Raw genomic sequence first — 21,085 nt, 5'->3', positions numbered from 1 at the left:
ACATACACACAGTCATAAATTATCTTCAGCCCTGAAGATGTAGGCAGTATGCTCCCACGAAACGTTGGTATCTGCTTTCAAGCCGAGCTTTCACCCCAAATCTCAGATACAGCCTCATTCTGCCTAGTCTTTGGGTACAATTTACACAGAGTTCATAAAAGGAGGCCTGGGTGTCTCATTCCCGAAACCGCTCGACGGATTACGGCACAGAACCAATTGAATTTTGATGCGTTCTGCCCATTAAAACCCAAATTTTATAGGAAGGTTAAATTTGATTCTTTTAACGGGTCATAGCACAAAAGACTAGTTTGTACAGTGTGACGTTTTTAGATGATTTGGCTTTGCAACATTTTGTCGATAACTCTCTTCTGGATTGTGACGCCGTGAAGATGGATACGATAGGTTCCTCCGAAACGTTGGTAACCACACAGCGTCACGACCCAGAAGAAAATTATCGAAGCCTTCAGAGTCCTGTGAACCTCAGATCTCAAACACATTTCTGTCTGCAGTGAATTCAATACAGTGCTAACGAGGCAATCAAAATGGCGGAGAGAATAATGCGTTTAAAAATGTTTTCCGTTGAAGATGGCTGTCTTGTGGGTTGTCTGTCCGTATAGTCTGGTAGAAGTCTACCGACGTTTCAGAGGTCCTTGCTGCCTCCGTCATAAGGGCGATGAGTCCTCGGTCATATCCGGACTCACCGCCTTGGAAACCTCAAATCCGTTGCGTTTTGTGTTTCTTTGAGGCGACGAGCAGTGACAAAGTCCACGTAACTGTCGAAATCGGCGCTCACTTCTCCGTCTTTTGATTGATCGTCTCATTGATTTCTTGGCAGTCGCACCGCTAAGTTTAAACCACCGCCGTGACGCGTCGTCGTACCAGACTTCAGTTCCACCCCAGACATCGACCCCTCGAGGACCCGTCTCTTCGGCTTCTCAGGTGAGTCCCTGAGAAGTCCAGGACCTCCTCGCTAACCCATGTAGAAGAACTGCTATCAGTTTCAGGTTAGTTGTTCATTTATTTACGAAAACTTCTCCGAGTCTGTATTTATTAAATCTTCAAATCCAAGTGGTAACTAATGTACCACCTTGTTTAACGCCCAGTGTCTGAATTTTTGTATTTATGTATTTCTAGGAAGAATCGAAGTTGAAAGAAGGAATTAGGCATAATTGACCAATCGTGACTAATTCTTTAATCGTGAAAGAAAATTTCCTATTTACGTTATTGATTGCATACGAAAGTCAACTATTTCCAGATTATTTCACACATTCTCTTTATTCGGTTCGTATAATCTTCTTGCGATAACTTAATTTATAATTATAAAGTTATCTTATGCTATTACACGACAAATCCTACGTAGCATTTTGAAATAATTAAAACTCTGTGAGCACGGAAGACGATGCCACATAACGTGATTTGTAGCACTAAACGCTGAATTGCAAATCTACTGCACTGGCAAATGTCTTTTCCAGTTTTCTTAAGTCCCTCCAGGCAAATCCTGGGAAAACACCTTAAAATAGGCCACGACGCTTCATTCCATAAGGTTTCCGAGCTATGATTTACAATCATTTTAATATTTCGATGTGCGTCACCAGAGCGGACTTGAGAAACATTGAACAATCCGAAAATCAATCCTCCCGGCTTTGCGTGGTCTTCTGGGTAAAAAAAGAGATAGATTTTGGTGAATGGTGGAAAGGTAATACAAAAAATCGCCGTATTCAGATCGTTGTTGTGAGCATGTATAAAGCTGCTTATTCCAGGCTCTCTGAAGGTATGTTAATAAGGCACTTAGATGCGCTCGGAAACTGAAGCGATGTGTAATTGCCCATTGTCAAGACATAAACGCTGTCGCATCGACCGATGTTTCGCCGTAATCTTCCACTGCGCGTTGAGGGAGTGCAAGGAACACATAGAAGCCGAAGGCACACCTGAGGCTAGTTTACAAAAAGTCTGATCCTCTGGCTTGTGACGCTCTGTAGATTCGCGGGTAGGTACCAACGTCTCGGAGAAACATGTTGTCTCCATCTTCAGGGCTGATTTATTATTTGATTAAGGAGCCGTTTCAACGACAGAGGTTGTATAACGTCGATCGAGTTTTAAACGAATCATAAATTGGATTGGGAAGGAGACGACAATGTCTTATTTCAAGGAAATTCCCCAGTATTTGTCTGGAATCACTGAAGAAGACTACAAACCACGTCAAGGTTCGAACCAGGTGCGTTCAGATATAAAGAGTGCTAACCACTGTACCTTGACGTTCGGTTTAATTCTGACTGTTTTGTGTAGCTGTTACAGTTTCTGGGGGCATCTTTCGAATGTACCTGTCTTTTGGATTAGAATTGTCGTGATACTTCTGACTTCCTCAAAGTGAATTTTGAATAACTTAAAATTCCTCACCACTGATTCCTACTACGCCCTGTCTCACGTTGTGTTTAATAATCACGTTTTGGTGAGTCTGAAGTATTCCGATGTACACTGCGTGAGGATGACTGTAAATCGTGAAATGTTAAGGTGCTGGTGGTGTAGGCAGTGATGCAGAGTCCTGGCGCGACTGCCGGTTCCTGGCGTCTGCTTTCGCTGTTCCTGCTAGCGGCGATCTGCTCCTCGGATTCTGCAGAGTGAGTCCAACGACCGTGCATCGATAACGGATTAGGGCAAACGAATAGGAAAACGCGTCCCTGGGGCTTAATCACGTACCGAGCGATGAGGGCGTGGAGGTGTAACTCCTCCCCCCCCCCCCCCCAAGGGGTAAAAGGCTTTTGGACGAGAGGTTGCGTGGATCCCAAAGCCGGTCTGGACGTGATGACGAAGAGAAAATATCTGCCCTTGTCGGGAATCAAACCTCGACAGTCCATCCCGTAGCCTAGTCAGTACATGGAACGAGGCTTTCAGAAATTTGAGTTCAAATTTGGCGTAGACATCGCGCAGCAACCGTTTTTCGACACATTATATTATATTTGATATCCGTGTGTCCAACTTTGGAAGCATTTCAGTGACCCTTCTGTACTAGTATACGAGGAGAATTTTAAAAAATGAGAGAAATATTTAAGCATTTCCGTTGTATGATTGGCAACACTGCTGAGGCATGTTTTTTTCAATGATTCTGAAATTCACACCTTTAAATAGGTCTACATAGTCAATATGTTTTATTTATTTATTCATTCATTTACGTTTTCCTTGTGATTCTCACTGTAAACAGCAATTATATTCTTAAACTGCATTAACCGGTTGATCCTTAGTAACATAGAAGAGTAGTGTTCTCTTAGCGGTACGGGCTGAATTCTTAACTGCCATCTAGTTAAGCTTGGGCTTCAAAGGGTTAATCATCGCATTCCTATTGGCGCAGGATCGCAAGCCTAACATTCAACGACATCCTGCCTGAGGATCCTAAGCTTTACGACAAAATGCGGCCTCCTAAAAAGGACGGAAGTCCAACTGTAGTACACTTCCACGTCACAGTCATGGGCCTCGACTCCATTGACGAAAATGCAATGGTAAGTAAACACTTAATAGCAGTTCTCAAGTAAAATTATCACGAGTTATTTCACTTGTGATAATGCTCACTCTAGGAAAGGGTGAGTGTCGGTGATTTTATGTTCTGTTGTCTGGTGTAGGTAAGGGTCTCCTGCTTCGTATTCGGGAGGACTCGTGCTTTTCCGATAGCCTCCCTTGTTCAAACGTCAGTTCTGATCGTCTTGTGGTGAACCTAATTTAAAGTAGCGTCGAGTCTACGCGACGTCAGAGCTTCTAATCTTCTAATCTCATTCTACGTAGAAGAGGTCTCTCAATGTTGTTGTCGTCTTTGTATTTGTTTCAGACTTACGCTGCCGACATTTTCTTTGCGCAGACGTGGAAGGATGACCGACTGAGGCTTCCAGAGAATATGACTGCAGAATACCGGTAAATTTTTTCGTACTTAGGCGTTTATTCTGACTGGGAAATTATGATAAATATAATATAATTACTGTAATATAACCTAATATAATTGTTTCACAACCGTGGCTAAGAAACTTACCTAGTTAAAGAATAAGGTAGGTAACAGAGTCCTAAGTAGACGAAGTTTTCTGCTCCACAGAAATATTTTAACTCGATCTCAGGTGTTGCATTCTGTGGCTTTAGAACAAATGAAACGTGTCTTTATTGTTGCAGGTTGCTTGAAGTTGATTGGCTGAAGAACATGTGGAGACCGGACTCGTTCTTCAAGAATGCGAAGTCCGTGACTTTCCAAACAATGACCATTCCCAATCACTACATGTGGCTGTACAAGGACAAGACAATCTTGTACATGGTTAAGTGAGTGAAGAGGACATTAAACATTCTTGGTTGGATTTCATGTTCTCATGGTTGTAGCTCCTTCAGTGTAGTCTGGTAGAAGTTTCTACGAGGATTTTCTACCCAGAAGATTTCAATGTTGGTGTTCAGGTTTGGTGTAACGCCGTGTGGACTTGTAAGTAGATACCAAGGTTCCGGAGGAATATACTGCCCCATCTTCAGCCCTGAAGCTGGAGGCAGTACGTTACTCAGAAATATTGGAACCGCACGTCCACACGGCGTTAACAACTGAGAAGACGAACATTTACGTAGAAGTTATTATCATCACGATTATAATTGTTATTAAACAAATTATTATCAGTGCTAGTAATGTTGAATTAATATATTTTGTGGTTTATTTAAAGACGTTTTCAGTATGTCAGGCTTGTGTCAGATGGTAGTACTCGTGTAATTAATAAATTATGAATTGGGAAAGAAGTGGAAGGAAGTGATCATGACCTAATATCTTGAAATTTGCGTAGGGTAACTGAGGAAAATCACGAAAGTCTTAGTCAGTATAGCTGTCTTCGCTCAGATATTTGAACTCGAGAAAGTCAGTTAAGCAAGGACTAAAGAGCGAGTAAGATATAACATTAATACATGAGGCGTGAAATTTATGCAGACAATACATTGCAAAATAAGTTTCGAAGAATGAGGATAGTAGAGGAATGTGAGTTGATAAAAAATATAATGTGATACTAATAAAATGTGTCTGATTATAAAGAATCTTTTCAATCTCTTTCAACAGGCTGACGCTGACCTTGTCCTGTGCCATGAACTTTATGATATACCCTCACGACACCCAGGAGTGCAAACTACAGATGGAGAGTCGTGAGTAAAATGGCAGACAAAAGTGCACAGAGTCTCAAAATACCGCAGAGGATCGGGGTGGTTCTGCGTGCGACTTGCATTCTTCGACATAGGGATGGCTTACATGACAGTCTTAATGGTGTCCTTTATTACCACCACAGATTGTAGGAATACTGCTTCGAAGAAATCCACTATCATTTGTTTTTCAATATTTCCTTGTTTCCTGTATTTTTCATGGCCTTTACGAAAGCAATGACTACTGAATGCCTTTTGAAAATGAGCGCCCACTGTTCTGTGGTGTTCGAAGACATTTTTAGAGTGACAGTGATTGAGGTTAGCCCACCTGAGTAGGAGCTCCTAGTCACTTTTTAACCTGAGGACGGAAGCAGATCCAGCTTCCGAAACGTGGTGCTGTTTTTTTTTTAAAAAACATACTTTATATAATTTCGTGATCCCGATTGCAACACACCATCGTTAGCATCCATTACATTTGGCATTTTCCTGTATCATTTTCGGTTTTTATTTGATTTATATTTGAAATAAAAGTACCTGTACAATGTTTTTTCTGTTTTTACTGCAGTGTCTCACACGACGGATGACATGGTTTTCCAGTGGGATCCAGACGTTCCTCTCGTAGTAGACGAGAACATAGAATTGCCTCAATTGCAGCTTGTAAGGAATAAGACGGATGATTGTTCTCAGGTTTACTCTACAGGTGAGTTGACTTTAAAGCGAACGGTTAAATGAAGCAGCGCATTGCCCTTTGAACTGATGTCCCCAGAAGCTGATTCATAGACGAAGCCTCTGACAATTTGCATAGAATGTAAGATTTGAGGTTCTGGCGTCCCTGAACATGATGTTCTTCCGGTCTGTGACGCCTTGCAGACTCGCGGGTAGGTGCCAAGGTTTCGAAGAGAAATGTCGCCTCCAACCTCAGCTCCATGTTGTCTTCTCTCGGCTAGGAGCATTTAGAATTCAAAATTTGCGTAAAACGCATGCAGAAATTGTGTATTTCAATATGGACGACATCTTTCTGATCTCGTTATCATTGCTGCGTGATATTTGTACTGATAATCTTCGTCAAATAAGGTGAATGTAGCGTTTGAATCTTGGTTTAAGTTCTTCAGCAAGAAACAACTGCACAATTATGGCGTCGTGTTTCGCTGATTCTCAGGAAACTTCACTTGCTTGGAAGTCGTATTCGTGCTGAAGCGTCGACTTGGATACTACCTATTCCACACTTACATCCCAACCTGCCTCATCGTCATCATGTCGGTAAGCAACATGGCTGTCGTTCTGGCGTGCATTATTAACAATGAGATGCTACCACCTATCGCGTATCGCCTGTCACTCGTTTCTAGTTTGTTCATTGTCGGTCCTGCCTAGAAGTAGTTAGCTGCTGATTAATTAATTATTCATTAATCATGAGTTGGCGATATTGTTCTTCTGGTTTTGTGGTGGGCTCGTAGGAATCTACCTGAAACACAGAACAGTAACATCGTCCTCACTTTTCCTCGAGAATCTCAGATCTCGCAAGTGTGACGAGTTTTCTGATTCGCTTCAGTGGGTGTCGTTTTGGATCAAACCCGAAGCTGCCCCGGCCCGTGTCACCCTGGGGGTCACGTCGCTCCTCACCTTGTCGACCCAGCACGCCAAGTCTCAAGCTTCCCTGCCTCCGGTGTCTTACCTGAAGGCTGTTGACGCATTCATGTCGACTTGCACAGTGTAAGTACGACTCAGAGCACACACTCGCGGTCTCACTTCCAAATATCAGAGCTCGTTCTTCTCTGTGAAGATTTGTAATTTGATATCCATCATGATCATCCAGATCAGGGATTTCCAACATATTTTTTTTTGGGGGGGGGGGGGGGAAACTAGCCTATAATTAAAAGCGGGCACTATAAAAATTTATCGGAAAAAGATCCAAATTGAAATAAGTAGATCGCTGTCGTGTTCTCGCTTCTGCCATTATTTTCCAGGCAGGTTATTACTGTTACAAACTCATTACTTCTTTCTAGAATGGTTTTTCAACCTCACGGCAAAAATTAAATTATTTCCTTGTTGGTTTTTCTTCATTTCATTTTGTTTCAGATTTGTGTTCATGGCCCTGATGGAATATTGTCTCGTCAACATCGTTCTTGGAGATTCTGATGGTCCAAAGAGCGCACCAGAGCCTCCTAAGTCAGACAGAGTTTTTGACTTAGCTGCTAGGGTAAGACCTGATGTTTTATGGTTAATGGTTAATTATAAAAGTGACGTTCTGTCCGCTCTTGATTACTAAACTTTCAAATTCGTACGTATGTAGTTTGTTTTGAGTGCATTATTACTGTCCACCGTCAGTTTCTTCGGCCTGTCACAGCTTCACCGGAGCCCCATTGTACCCAAGGTTCCCCGTTGGGTGCCTTCTCAGTTTCCGTCTACGTAATCCTCGAACGAGCACATGTGGACGATGGATCACAATTTGGATCCGTGTCGTAAATAAATGCGGACTGAGACAGAGATTATGGCATAAATTCAGACGGGAAAATTAATGGAGCAGTTAATATAAATGTACAAAATATTTATAAATTCTGTCAAATTATGAAATCAAATATCTGGAACAGAGTGGTACAAAGCAATACGAAACCAATTTGTTAAGCTTTATTTTTTAACATGTCGATGTTGTCCTTCTAGGCAGCAAAACCACGTAGACTTGTGGGTAATTACCTACGTTTATTAGAAACAATTTCCGATCTGAAGGTGAAGACAGCATGTTCTACGCGCAGTTCACACTGCGTCGTAACTTAGAATAATTGCATCGTCATCTTCCTCGTCGTGAGAATTTGAGTCACTGGTCAGATTTTTATGAAACTACGAAGTTGATTAGTAGGATTTTAGTTATTCAAGGCCTGTGAGTCCCAAGATGGCTGTCTTCTGGGTTGTAGCGCCGTGTAGTCTGGTATAAGTTTACTGACGTTTCAGAGGTCCTTGCTGCCTCCATCATCACCTCTGAAAAATCGGCGAACTTCGACCAGGCATCACGACGCTACAACCCAGAAGGCAGCCATCTTGTCAACTTTGATGCTGCGTTGTGATATTACGTGCCAGTTGCCTGTACTTGAGTATTTCTTGCCGTCAGGAGAACGGCCGCCTGCTGACAGGACAGCCCCCTGCACAAAGACAGCCATCTGCAGCCCAGAGGAACATGGCCAGAGCAATAAATGTCGACAGATTTTCTCGAGTGTTTTTCCCACTTCTGTTCGCGATTCTAAACGCAGTCTACTGGGCGATTTTCGCACAATTTTTGTAAAAGGTCTGTCCTGCGATGAACGTGCAAGGAAAACACGTTCAGTCGTTGTCGTCACATTTGAAGGAGAAGAAGAAAATAAATTGCTAAACATGGCTGTCTCCTCTGTGACGTCACGCCTTGAGCTGTGGTGGAACTCGCTCAGTTTCTACCGCTCTAAAAGGCGCAACATTGCAGACGACAGTCATCTTAACATTTGCGGTCTTGTAAGCCTGAGATCTTATTAAATATACTGCCCCCCCCCCAATTAGACGAGTGTGTTATGCGATTAGGAAGTTTTGCAAATGACTCTGATGCCATCATCATCTTCGAAGCAGAAAGTAGCATGTGTGGATGGTAAGCAGTTTCACATTATATGGAATGTTCTTGTAAATTCTTATTTATAACTCTTTAAGCCGTAGGCTTGTACATTATTTGTATTACGTGTTTGCTGTTAGGTACAAGTATTTACCACAGTGTAAACAGTGATTTTCAGTTCTCTTGTCCTATTAATTGGCTTCGATTAAATTTTGAGGACGTTCATTATAAAAATAAAGGCAATGAATTAAAAAGACTCCCACAAAACTTGTCTTTGGCTGGTTATTGCAGTGACATCCACCCCGTGTCATAGATGATTCCCCCTCCCCCCAAATATCCTGCCTCCAATGACAATAGCATATAGCATATTCATGGGTTATTAAATTTTAATATTTTTTAATGTCGAATTCTGCACGTAGGAATTAGGCTAGTCCAGCGATGTTTATTATTTGCCTAATATTTTAACACAAACGCCACTTAATGTGGCCTGGACTGTAATGTGATTTTTACGTTACACGTTCCCTGTTTAGTGTAGAAATTCTGTTAAATTTGTGCAAATAGTTCAAGATGGCCGTGTTATATTATGAGCTTCAATGCAGCACAGAATCTTCTAACCTTAGCCAAGTACATTGAATCCGACGCTTATACGTCGTATATCTGCGTGCAATAAGAGATGTTTAGACGTCGCCAAAAGTCTTATCTGTCGACTTGGACTTGCTTTATTCTCTACTGAACGACAGGATGCAAAATGGCACCATTTATTACGCAACTCACTAGCCACAGTGGTACAGTCCGTGGAAAATATTTCACACGGACAGTATTCAAACAAGAGGAACCCCTCAAAACATATTTTCACCATACTTAGGTAAGTTTCTTACGTTTTATGCAAATTATAAACGAAAATCAAACCAGTTCATAATAGTAGTTAAACTGATACAGCTTAGTGGTGTTTAAATGGGACCGCAAGGGGTTAATAAACTAAACCATTTCAAATGTCAACATTGGCACTTGGTGAATTAGCGAATGTAGTGTTCAAAATGACCACCGTTATCTTTCAAGCGCAATTAGCAGCGGCGGCGAGCAACTAATTGACGAGGTTAGCATTCCATGTTATAATGTGTATATATATTTTTGGGACACCCTGTATGTGGAGAAAATTTATAAGAGTTTTTAATATTTTGAATTTAATATTTGACATTTCTGGACTGGGGTGGGGGGGGGTTAAATTATAGTGAAGAAAGCAATTCGAGGTGTGAAATATAATTTTATAGATTTTAACTGAAACCGCGGACAATGATCTATGACAAATCTAAGATCCAGCGAATGGGATTGCATTGCAATGCATCGGAGCACAGAAACGGTGAAGTTAACGGATGAATGCAGTGATTTGTTAAAAGGGCCAAGGCTCACAGTAGAGATTCCATAACGAGTTCCTTCAGAGAAGCATTAGGGAAAATTAGAAGAAGTGGAGCGAGTTGAACTTGAATTGGGATAAAAAATCTTAAAATCTTAAGACAAGTTCGTTTCAGAAATATTGTAAAAGATACCGCTGATACAGAGCAAAGCCTGACGCTGAAAAATTAAGAGATGAAACAGCCGAAGACAACCTCAGCCACAGAGAACAAAAGCGATGTCAGATAAAAACGACCGTTGCCTGTAACAATGTGGTTATTTGAATACCATCAAGCAAATGGCGTCCTATCCATCCAACTGATTGCTATGTCAGAGCAAGGTATCCAGTTCTGAACCTTTCAGACTTGGAGACAGTGAATGGAAGGTCGAAACAAGACTGTGGCTTTCCACGTGTAATTACTCTGCAAGGCACATCCAGCGACCCACGCCTACACAGGAACAAAACATCGCAAAGTACTACGCTCAAAGGCGTGCAAGAAAGGTGACCCATTACCCTGAATACGGGGCCGCCATTACTTTGGCGTTAATTCGAGGGTGTGTGTGTTTTAAACACAGACGTCCTTATTTGTCTGATTACTTGAGGTTTACTGAAAGACGCTGTCAGTAATTTAGACCGCATCGAGTCGAAGGTGTGGAAGGGATATGGAAGGAAGTCTTCGTGGCCTACTTTTACGGCACTGAAGAAAACCACGAGAAACTCCAGTCAGTACAGGCGGTATCGGGCCCGAAATTTGAATCCGGCACCTGGCAAGGACGCATGATCCACGCGCGTACACGCACGAAGCAGCTGCACATTTGTGGGTTTCGTTGAATGAAATGAGGGCCATGCAGGCTGAGTGTTGGATCGCAGCTTCCTGTCGTCCGGGAGAGAACAGAATGTGTTGCGCAAAGTCTGCGAGGGTGGATGGTCGGAATAAAGTGACAATTAAACGCATCCTGGCGGAACAGGGGCAGGAAACTCGTCGTTGCTACCCGTGGCTTTGTTTGGTGCCGTTAGAGCAGCCCGGCTCATGCGAGGGGCTGCCCGACGTGGCAAGAACGAAGACCGCAACTTCTTTTCCGACATCGTCTCAGACTTGGGTTTACCAAGACGCACTTGAAACGACTTTCAGACGATAATATAACAGTCTGAAGTATCGAACATTCTTGTTAGAAAAGTGAACGGCAAAAATCAGTGCGTACATTCGGACACTTTCTGCAAGAATTTTGGTACACAGCAGATTCCGACGAATTTGTATGGATTTAAATGGTTCAGTGTCGGGGGTCAGATGCCACCGATTATACTTCTATAGAGATAGCCTACATATAAGAAAATCAATGATTTTACGGATTGGATTAAGCTGGCTCAGTCGAGTTTCTGTTCTGGCAGTGATTAGGCATAGTATTATCTATTTTTAAGGAAGCTGGGAAATGATTAGATCCTCAGGGCGGTGAAGAAGTTGTTCTGGGTTATGACGCCGTGCAAACTCGTACGTAGATACCGACGTTTCGGAGAAACATACTGCCCCGATCTTCAGCCCCGAAGACGAGAAATGCTCTTATTTGAAATGACCAGTTAATTTACAGAGTTTCGTAGGAATTCTTCTAATTTTGGGAAGCCATTAGTACTTGGTTATAACTGTTGGGGGATGACGGGAAACATTTGTTACATGTTTTATCAAACATCAAATAGAATAGAACAGTGGTATTCAACCTGGGGTACGCGAAGACATCTTAGGGGGTACGTGAAATTTAAAAATATATATATATTATTTTATGATAAACACTGAATAATCAGTAATGTAATTTATTTAATTTATTTTAGATGTAGATTATTTGCTATGTATAGCTTGAATTATACACCAACAACTTTGGGGGTACAAAGTTGAAGAGAAATTATATCTGGGGGTACGCGAACAAAAAAGGTTGAATACCACTGGAATAGAAAAATGATTTAAAATGGATTATATTTTTCATAACACTGTAAATGTTAAATAAAACCATTTATTTGTTAATCGAGACTTAATCCGCCACACGTCCCGTTCTGTGAAGAATTTGATTTCAGATAATATTGATGAACCCTTCCCGTGTCTCAAACGCTTTCGAACGGGAGTCCCTTCCGTGTGCATTTTTGGTGTGGCATAAATTGTGGGAAACCTGTCTCTCTCTTGGTATCCGAAGTTAACCATTTTCCTGTTTTTAGAGGTTTAGTTAATAACGAGTATTTTTTTTTCTCAAAGACGAAAAGCGAAAGACTATTTTTGAATGAATAATCTCGTCGTCAGAGAGAATAGTGTACCGACAATACCGACGCCAGAACATCATCTTTGGAACGGTTGGATGGATTTGTGAACAAATATAGAACATAAACACTCCCTGTCATAAAACAGGAAAGTGTACAAGTGGTCTGTAATTTTGATAAAGATGTTACAGAATACTGACCTACCTGATGACTGCAATGAAGATCCGGAGGTAATCGCACCATCTGAGGCGACGGGGGGTTCCCCCCCTCCAGGGCAATGATGTGGAAAGGCGTATCAACTAATTAAGTGATGACAGTGACAGGGAGGGGGAGGCAGGAGCGGGGATTGATGAACATGAGGTCTACCACACTGCGCATAACAAAACATAACATGGTTCCTTCCACTAGACCAACCAGAAGATTTTCAACTGTCAGCTAGAAGACAGAAATACGTGAGAATAAGGTAATGTTCCTCAGTCAACATGTAGGACGACGACACTGGACCATGTGGCATGCGTATGAACGCTGACAATGTTTCTCAGCATGAAATAAATTCGCATTGAATATTAAAACTGTAATTATTTTCGTAGAAAACAGTCAAATATGTTACAGTTGCAGAAGATGGACGGTTCGCTGTTATTCGTATTCAGCATTTAACGTGAAACGTGTGTTGGCATAAGTGAAAGGACTCAAGGGAAGTTTTCAGATGCTGCGTTGACTTCACGTGGAAGAAACCTTCTTCATGGTGGAAGTGAAACGTTGGTCACCGCCTGAAAAATTGCGAAAAGTCGTCACCTAGAAACCAACAATTCATAACGAAGAGTACATGTGTTTATGATAAAAATTTGTCGACATTTAATACGCTTGTGTAGTGAATAGCCGAGAAGCGATTGGAAAAATGTCATAGAATAACAAATTCACGGAAATCGTTTCGTAATTAACTTTTGGTAAATGCTTTTTAATATGAGAATATCAAATCTGCATCCTTAGTCAACAAATCAGAGATTCAGCAAAGTTTTGCCTCAGTACGTAATGGCATGTGGTCTAATAACTGATTAACTAATTCAGTGACGCAGAATCCTTCTTGAGAAACCAACAGTACGCATAGATACTTCGAAATTCCCCGTCGTTTACGAAATGCGAAGGTTTATCACAATAATCCGCCTAAAGTCCCCGTCCTTAACCTCAAGAATCCATTCTAAAACCTCCAACCCTTTTTCAAGACGCATTTCAATATAATTCTCCCATCTACCACTAATCTTCCTAGTGTTCTCTTCTTTCCAGGCTTACCAACTAAAATTTTGTCGCGTGCCTCATATCCCTCGTGCCCTCTACATGTCCCTCCCATCGCATCCTCCCTTTTATCATCGTAATAATGCTGGATAAAGACTAGAAATTATGTAGCTACTCGTTTCGCAGTTTCATCTAACTTCCCGCCTCTTTGTCGCTCGTGTTAGGTCCAAATATTCGTCAGAGCACCCTGATCTCAAACGGAGTCAGTCTGTGTTCCTTCCGTAATGAGAGACGCCAAGTTTTATACCCACACCAAAAAACTCAAAGACTGAAGATTTAATTCAGTCCGACAGTATGCAAATGTGCTTTAGTTTCTTCGGTGGGTGGAAACGCTTGCAATTTCGGGACACAAAGTAGAGGTTTATTTCGAAAGTGCAATCTGGCCGATAACAGATTGTTAAAACTTACCATATGGAAATATAATAAGCAAATACGTGGACTATTTCTGGTTCCCGCAGAGGCTGAAATGAAGATGACTATCTTCTGGGACGTAACTATGTGTGATCTGGTAGAAACTTAACGACGTTTCGGAAGATACTACTGCCTCATCATCAGGACTCTTCGCCCTCATGTTTGAGGTATTAACAGCCTCTCACCAGACTACACGGCGCTGCTTCCTAATGACCATCATCTTTGTTCTTAATCTGTTTAATTACAAGTAAGCTAGAGATACGTGCGTGTCTTTCTTTCCTGAGTCATACTTAAGATCAGATGAAGTGAATTTTGTTTGAAATCCTGAAGGACGTTGAGCCAAGCTTTCCCCTACGTCGCTTAGATGAACGGGCGTTATTTCAATGAGTCGTAGACGTCACATCCGGAGATGTAATCTGTTTGTTTTAACGTACCGCACTACAGAGGACAGGGTACAGAATCATCTGACGTAACATAAGCTTCAAGGGACTATTTCGTTTGAGAAACATTTAATCTCTTAATTGAATACTACGACGCTGTTTCGACTGAAAAAATGTTGTTAATAGGACTAATAACAATGATAATAAGAGGAGTACACTAAAGTTTTAAAGGCGTTCTTTACTGGACATCGCTTGCGATCATTTCAGCAAGGACATTAAGGAAAGAGGACATGCAAAAATGATATAAAACGCAAAAGTTACGTCCAAAATGAATTTTTTGTCATTGTAATCCAAACAGCGTGATAAAATATGCGACAGACGGACGCGTACGGGACGATAAAGTGATAATGTTGTTCTGAGTCTTGGTGCCAGGTACACTCGTCGGCAGTCTGCAACGTTCTGTCTCCATCTTCATCTTACTATTATTCCATCCATTCATCATTTTCTATGTGCCTGAGATAAACCTTGCCCCTGAGGTACATAGTGCAGCAGCTATTTCTGAAATACATTTTATTTTTAATATGTGTTTCGTGCATTAAACAGATTATTATTATTATTATTATTATTATTAGGGTGAAAGGAGAAAGACGGATTTGGCATACGACCATCCCCTTAGAAATGCCAATTACGCAACCAGATACGTATTTATATTCTAGAGTTTTTGTTGTTGTATAATTTTGGAGGGTGTTACCAACATTTCGAACGAAAGTTCAAAACAATCTCCAAGACTAAACGGCGTCACATTCCTGTATATGAAATCGATGCTATTTTCAGATCACATGGAGACCAATATTACTCTGTGGCAGTTCTTGCTGGAACTTCTCATCAGCAACCAGTACACAAGCATCATCACTTGGACCAACAATGACGGGGAATTTAAGCTCGTAAATGCAGAGGAGGTGGCACGACTGTGGGGACTCCGGAAGAATAAGACCAACATGAATTACGACAAGCTGAGTAGAGCTCTGCGCTATTACTACGATAAAAATATTATTAAGAAAGTGATGGGCCAGAAATTTGTCTACAGGTGAGAACAATTTACATTAATTTGTAGGACTGAAAATGTTCTCGGAAGAATTTGAAACTCTGGCAGAATCTATAAATTAGTATCATACATTTTGATTAATGCAATTTAAGAAGAAAAAATCCTTTCCTAAGTAGATGTTACGCTTCCGAATTCAATCTTGAAGACATTTTAGCTTCGGTGTTGTTCTGGGCTGTGACACCGTGTAGACTCGTAGGAAGATACTAACAATTCGGAGAAATTACTACTTTTATTTTCAGTCCCTCTCGCGTGCTGTAGCTTCTGTTTATGAAGAGGGATCCCGAGATCTGAAGGTTGTAACATTGTCTTGGGGTGTCTGTACATGACGGTGACACCCCTGGTTCATCAAGTATAATTTTTTCTAAGAGTGCCTGCTAGACTAATAAGAGGAAGAAGCTTGTTAAATGTAAATGTTCATACAACGTTGTATGAACAAAAGGGAAGGGTTGACAGATTTCACTGCTGGGTTTGATTCAATTAGTTACACGTTGACAACAATCTGTATGCATTCCAGGTCGACAGCAGTACCTTTACAAAACGTAGCATTCCATGGTTTCATCGAAGGGCATTTTGTTTCTATAACTGTAGTAAAGGAATTAAACTACCTTAAAACGGTAGACGCAACCTTTTAGTGTAGTCTATCAAATGGGTCCTGAGTGTACGCAGTTTCTGTTCACACCAAACAGTGGACGAAGTTGCTCAATTTGTGCATTGTATTATCATATGAATAGGTTCCAGAACACGCGCATTGATTCTTATACCGATCTCCATTTAAGAAAAAAGAAATATAAATCTGACAATGAATATTCTTGGACAACGACAACCTCTGTCGTAGCTGAAGAAACAGAAGGAAAGGCTCGATCTGAAGTTTTCACGGCGGTGAATCTTAAGATGACTGTCTTCTGGGTTGCAGCGCCTTGAGTGTAGTCTGACAGAGGTTTACCGGCGTGTCGGAGGTTCTCGCTGCCTCCATCATCAGGGCCCTGACACGGCGCTACAACTCAGAAGACAGACGTCTTCGCTCTGTACAATGCTAGCACCTATTGAATGATTCTCAGAAGTTGACAGTTTCTTTGTTGTAGGTTTGTTTCATTCCCTGAGATTGTGAAAATGGAAAGCAAAGTTCCATTCCGAGTGAAGATGGAAAGTCTACAGAAAACGCCCGGAGGAATTTTTAGTGGTAGATTCTATTACGGATCTCCCGGAGGAGGCATCAGACTTGGTGGATTCTCTGCAAGTACCTCAGGCCTTCAAGGTACGCTATAACATTTCCCTGTTGTACTTAATACGTCAGAAAAAATTATTTAAATAAAATTTAACAATATTTACATCATACTCAGACCGTAACAGCAAAACATCAGTTCATGAAAATCCAAGACTTCTTAATCGGATCTTAAATTTTCCTGTTAAATGACTTCGATTTGATATTGTCGTTCCGAAACATTTTAATTTTGATACAGAGTTATCAAATTATATGCTAATATATGCAAGAGATTTTGATAACTTCGGCATTGAGCTACGTTGATATATGGAACACGTCATAAGAATTCTTATAAGGTTCTATCCAACAAACGTTAGTCATTTAGTGTAATATGAAACAGTTACTCTCTTCTTATACTATGCAAAATGTTAAGATGTTTTCCCCATCTTGTTAACAGCCTCTTAATGGCTTGTAGAAACTGGCGTACATAGTAAGTGTTTCTGTATAAAGTTAGCCCCGTTCTGATGCGGCAACTTCTCCAACACGTATGTAGAGAGGGTCGTCTAAACGCATCCTTGCCGTATTTTCGTACGTACCAATGCTGTACGTTTTTGCAGAGAACGCTGTCCAAACATTGCACCATAGATAATTAGAGCAGTCTTCCACTTGGACAGATCTGTTATTTTTCTATTGTCTGTACAAAAATATCGACCCAGTTATGTTTACCACAAAATTAATGGTTATATCAGCGTGAAGAAGGCTAAATTCTCATGGCTTATGACAACGTGTGGCCTGGTAAAAGTTTAACCACGTTTAAGAGATCCCTGCTGCCTCCATCATCGTCACTCTGGTAATAGAGGAAACTTAAGAATATGTATATTTTCATTGACAGAACTGATATATCAGATTCTCTAATTTCAGATGTCCCTGACTTGTGTTCTCCACTTGCTTTGCCCCCATCGCTTCTGGACATGTGGAAGAAGCTTCCATTGTCTCTAGCCCTGCAGAGTAAGGACAGAAGTATTAATCTTTCTACAACATATAAACCAGTTAATTTAGACACCAAAAGCCAGGGGCATTACAGTCACCAGACAGAAAGATGCCGATCACCACTGAGTCACTACTTCCTCCAGCAAGGCAGTAATTCCGACTCCACCGCGTTGGACAGGAAGCAAGACTGTGCTGCTTCTTTGAACATCTGTCCTTCAACTTATCAGGCATTTGCATCCAAGACATCTGCTCCCATCCATCATTTCTGGAGTTCAATCAATCCAATCCCTGCTCTCAGTGCTTACTCACAATTTCAATTCCCTTTTCCAACACACTCTTCTCTTGTTTACCCAGCATCCGCTCCTTCCCCCCTTTCAATCCTCTCACCAACAAAAGCCCCCATTTCCGTCATTCAGTAATTGTGTCCATCGCAGGGATGTAATAACGTTTACTGCAAGTGAGCCAACTGTGACATTCCCCCAAAACCTGACAAAAGAAATCACAGATCATAAAAAGAAGAAAATGGTGAAAACAAATCTCAGTTTTCCTCAAACTGTTTCTGCATTCCGATTCAACACGCGAATCTTCCAAAACAATCCATTTTTTAAAGCATATGGATCAGAAGTAGAATTTATTTGTCCCATTTGGGGATTGCAAGGAAAGTTCTTTCTCTATTCAGAATTGTAAATTAATTATACTGTCGACATGTTTTCTCTTCATTGCAGAGCCCTCTTACAACTTAATTTTATAAAACAAAGCATTCTGGTTTTACATATGCTAAATATTTTGGTGAGTATTGAGCCCCCACACTCCGCCATGTATAAGATCATGGCTCACCTAACGTAATTAGACAATAACGTTCAGTGAAGTGGCTTCTTAAACCACATAAAGAATCCATCAGTTTTCAGCCATTTAAAAATACAATATTATTAAAATTGGTGAGATTTCAGTTTCTCATAGTGGCGAGGGTTACAGTGACTGGCTTCTGGGGGTGTTGCCTCCAACATCAGTGTCCTGACGATAGAGGCAGCTAGGACCTCTGAAACGTTGGTAAACTTCTACCAGACGACATGGCGCAACAACCCAGAAGACTGCCATCTTCATTCTTAAATTGCTTTAGTGACAGGATTAAGACAGGCTTGAGGAAGCTGATATATTTGAAAAAAAGAGATTTCTCGTCAATAGCTGTTACAGAGATAAAGCAAATGTAAATAGTTTTTTGGATGAATTTTACATTTCCAGCCATAGGATTTATAGTGTAAAGTTACTCTTTTTCGCCAATTAGTCATCGTAAGAAAAGGAACACAAAACACGAAAATTTAGCTTTAAGGAATTGGGGATTTGAAACCCATACTGTGTGGCTATTTTAAGACCAGGTTTAACAAATTGGCAATGTGCTTCTCCGTGGCACAATTCCAACAAAGGTTAATCTAGTAGCTGAACCAATTAAACATGGGAGCCATATTAACTTCATTGTTTGGGAAATATTATATAAAGTGTTGTTTCTTCAAAGAGGAGGAGGAGCACGTAGACTTCGACTTGAAACTAATGTTATGCTTATAAGACACATGAGATTATGTTAAAATTTTCTTATAATTTTATGTATCATATGGAGTTGGGGGACAGAAGAGAAAAAGGTAGAGAGTTCTGGTGTGTTGTGCATGTTATCTAAAATAATAGACAGTGCACAAAAAGAATGTTTGTTGCTTTGTCTTCTGTTTGATGTATTACTATGTATTACAGTGCTGTAGAAAGCCAAGCACATCATGTGTGTAAAGAAATAAACAAGTGAATACACATCTGTAAGACTTGAGGTTCTCACAACGGTGAGTATGAAGATTTCCGTCTTCTGGGTTGTTGCGCTGTGTAGTCTGGTCGATGTTAACCAACGTTTCAGAGGTTATACTGCCTCCGTCATCAGGGCGATGACGCCCTGATGACGGAGGCAGTATGACCTCTGAAACGTTGGTTAACATCGACCAGACTACACAGCGCAACAACCCAGAAGACGGAAATCTTCATACACATCTACCTATGAGGCTGACCACACCCCATACTTTTACATTTAGAATATTAATATTGCAAATGTTACTTTCTCCTTGTGTTATCCTTCTAATGTTGTAACTATAGTGTTCTTTAATAACATTTTTGATCTGGATGACTTGGTATGATGCCAACCAACCGCCAACCGAAAAGCTAACCAAGTGCTTTGTTTGAATATTTCTCATTCCTACGTACTTACAAAATGCATGGATGGAAATGGTAAGCAGGGCCATATAAGTTATAACTATGATTTTTCTAATGGAGTTTTTGTCATGGTGGAATGTCTTGACATGTTCAAACAAGGGGCTGTTGCTACTGGTGGGAGGATTATCCTATCAGGAAGTTTGTCTTTTACAAAAGAACATTGGTTAGATGGATATTTGGGAGTTAAAACCAGAAGGGTTAGAATCACTTTGGTGGATGGCCACTTGTGACTTTGGTGAGAGGAGTTGCAGTCAGGTGAAATAGATTTGATGGTGCTGATTAGTGGAATGGAGAAATGAGCTGATATCAAATGGGAGAAGAGAATGGCTGAGGAAAAGAGGTGGTGTGTTTTTATAGACACGTGGTGACAAATATAGTTATTGAAAGAAATTAGTCAAGAAATTATTTCCAGCAATTATGTGGAAAGGAGAGGTGATTCTTTGACCTTGAGATTCAGAGTAGAATTGATGAAGAAATAGTCCTTCTGAGGGTGTGATGAAGGAGAATATAAGAAGTAGAAAGAAAATCTTTTGGGGTTGCACTGGGAGGAAGAGAAGGTGAGGACAGATTGAGTATGTAGGGAGAAATGCTTAGATATCGCAGAAGTAAAAGTAAAGTAAAGTTTGTCCCACTATACGCTATGTAGGCGTTTGGGGTGAGTGGAGGTATAGCTCCTCTCTTCCTTGACCTCGGCACTAGATGGGGGTGAGTGGTTAGCATCATGCCCTGGCCAATAGATATCGCAGAAGTAGTGTTGGTAAAACATGTGAAATAAGGCTTTGCTTACCCTTCAACAGTCCGGAGGTGTTCTATTGCTTCTGAATATGCTGTGAAAGCGGGGGGGGGGGGGGGGGGGGGGGGGGTAGCAGCTGCTATTGTAGGCTATAACTTGTTTTGTCAAAGTCAATGTCATGTCTGGTAGCTGTTCATCCAGAAATGAAAGACTTTGTACCATGGAATCAGTCAGTCAATTAACTGATATGAGTAATTCAATTATTTGCATGGTATACGCCATTAAATGACATGTTCTACATCCTTTGGTTTAGTCCTAAGAAGGATGTATGGAATGTAATAAATAAACTAAACTACTCTACTCTATTATACTGGCTGAGGTAGCCAT

The 21,085-nt window shown here is 40.9% G+C and overlaps 2 protein-coding genes across 7 annotated transcripts; both read left to right on the top strand.

Moving 5' to 3' along the window:
* The first annotated feature begins 841 nt into the window (after positions 1 to 841).
* On the top strand, positions 842 to 8,960 carry ort (glycine receptor ora transientless). Of its 2 annotated transcripts, none has more exons than XM_022070981.2 (11): positions 842 to 939; positions 2,512 to 2,618; positions 3,347 to 3,494; positions 3,818 to 3,900; positions 4,150 to 4,293; positions 5,060 to 5,142; positions 5,702 to 5,836; positions 6,296 to 6,396; positions 6,686 to 6,846; positions 7,213 to 7,333; positions 8,240 to 8,960. In XM_022070981.2, the coding sequence occupies exons 2-11, from the start codon at positions 2,533 to 2,535 to the stop codon at positions 8,408 to 8,410; spliced, it is 1,233 nt and encodes a 410-aa protein (XP_021926673.1). In that variant the 5' UTR covers positions 842 to 939; positions 2,512 to 2,532; the 3' UTR covers positions 8,411 to 8,960. The 2 variants fall into 2 exon arrangements, with proteins under 2 accessions (XP_021926673.1, XP_021926672.1); XM_022070980.2 differs by having other exon boundaries at positions 842 to 1,004.
* A 3,715-nt stretch (positions 8,961 to 12,675) lies between these two features.
* LOC110833198 (uncharacterized) lies at positions 12,676 to 19,517 on the top strand. 5 transcript variants are annotated; one of them, XM_022070949.2, is made up of 4 exons: positions 12,676 to 12,801; positions 15,257 to 15,509; positions 16,610 to 16,782; positions 17,650 to 19,517. In XM_022070949.2, exons 2-4 carry the CDS (start codon positions 15,262 to 15,264, stop codon positions 18,135 to 18,137), a joined length of 909 nt encoding a protein of 302 aa, XP_021926641.1. In that variant the 5' UTR covers positions 12,676 to 12,801; positions 15,257 to 15,261; the 3' UTR covers positions 18,138 to 19,517. The 5 variants fall into 5 exon arrangements, with proteins under 5 accessions (XP_021926641.1, XP_021926645.1, XP_021926642.1 ...); XM_022070953.2 differs by lacking the exon at positions 12,676 to 12,801 and adding an exon at positions 12,818 to 13,160; XM_022070950.2 differs by lacking the exon at positions 12,676 to 12,801 and adding an exon at positions 13,221 to 13,363.
* The last annotated feature ends 1,568 nt before the right edge of the window (positions 19,518 to 21,085 follow it).

Source organism: Zootermopsis nevadensis, unplaced genomic scaffold, assembly GCF_977971745.1.
Source record: "Zootermopsis nevadensis isolate Lab colony 2312 unplaced genomic scaffold, Znev_1.0 Znev_ptg000025l, whole genome shotgun sequence".
Taxonomy (NCBI): Eukaryota; Metazoa; Arthropoda; class Insecta; order Blattodea; family Termopsidae; genus Zootermopsis; species Zootermopsis nevadensis.
This window is presented reverse-complemented; position numbering and strand designations above follow the sequence as displayed.

What these genes read in the sequence shown, in the direction of transcription:
- ort (XM_022070981.2), top strand. Translation starts at nt 2,533, where the DNA reads ATGCAGAGTCCTGGCGCGACTGCCGGTTCCTGGCGTCTGCTTTCGCTG. An exon ending in TGCTCCTCGGATTCTGCAGA is followed by an intron (nt 2,619 to 3,346) that starts GTGAGTCCAACG and finishes CTATTGGCGCAG; the next exon opens with GATCGCAAGCCTAACATTCA. An exon ending in CCATTGACGAAAATGCAATG is followed by an intron (nt 3,495 to 3,817) that starts GTAAGTAAACAC and finishes TATTTGTTTCAG; the next exon opens with ACTTACGCTGCCGACATTTT.
- LOC110833198 (XM_022070949.2), top strand. Translation starts at nt 15,262, where the DNA reads ATGGAGACCAATATTACTCTGTGGCAGTTCTTGCTGGAACTTCTCATC. An exon ending in GGCCAGAAATTTGTCTACAG is followed by an intron (nt 15,510 to 16,609) that starts GTGAGAACAATT and finishes TCTTTGTTGTAG; the next exon opens with GTTTGTTTCATTCCCTGAGA. An exon ending in AAGTACCTCAGGCCTTCAAG is followed by an intron (nt 16,783 to 17,649) that starts GTACGCTATAAC and finishes CTCTAATTTCAG; the next exon opens with ATGTCCCTGACTTGTGTTCT.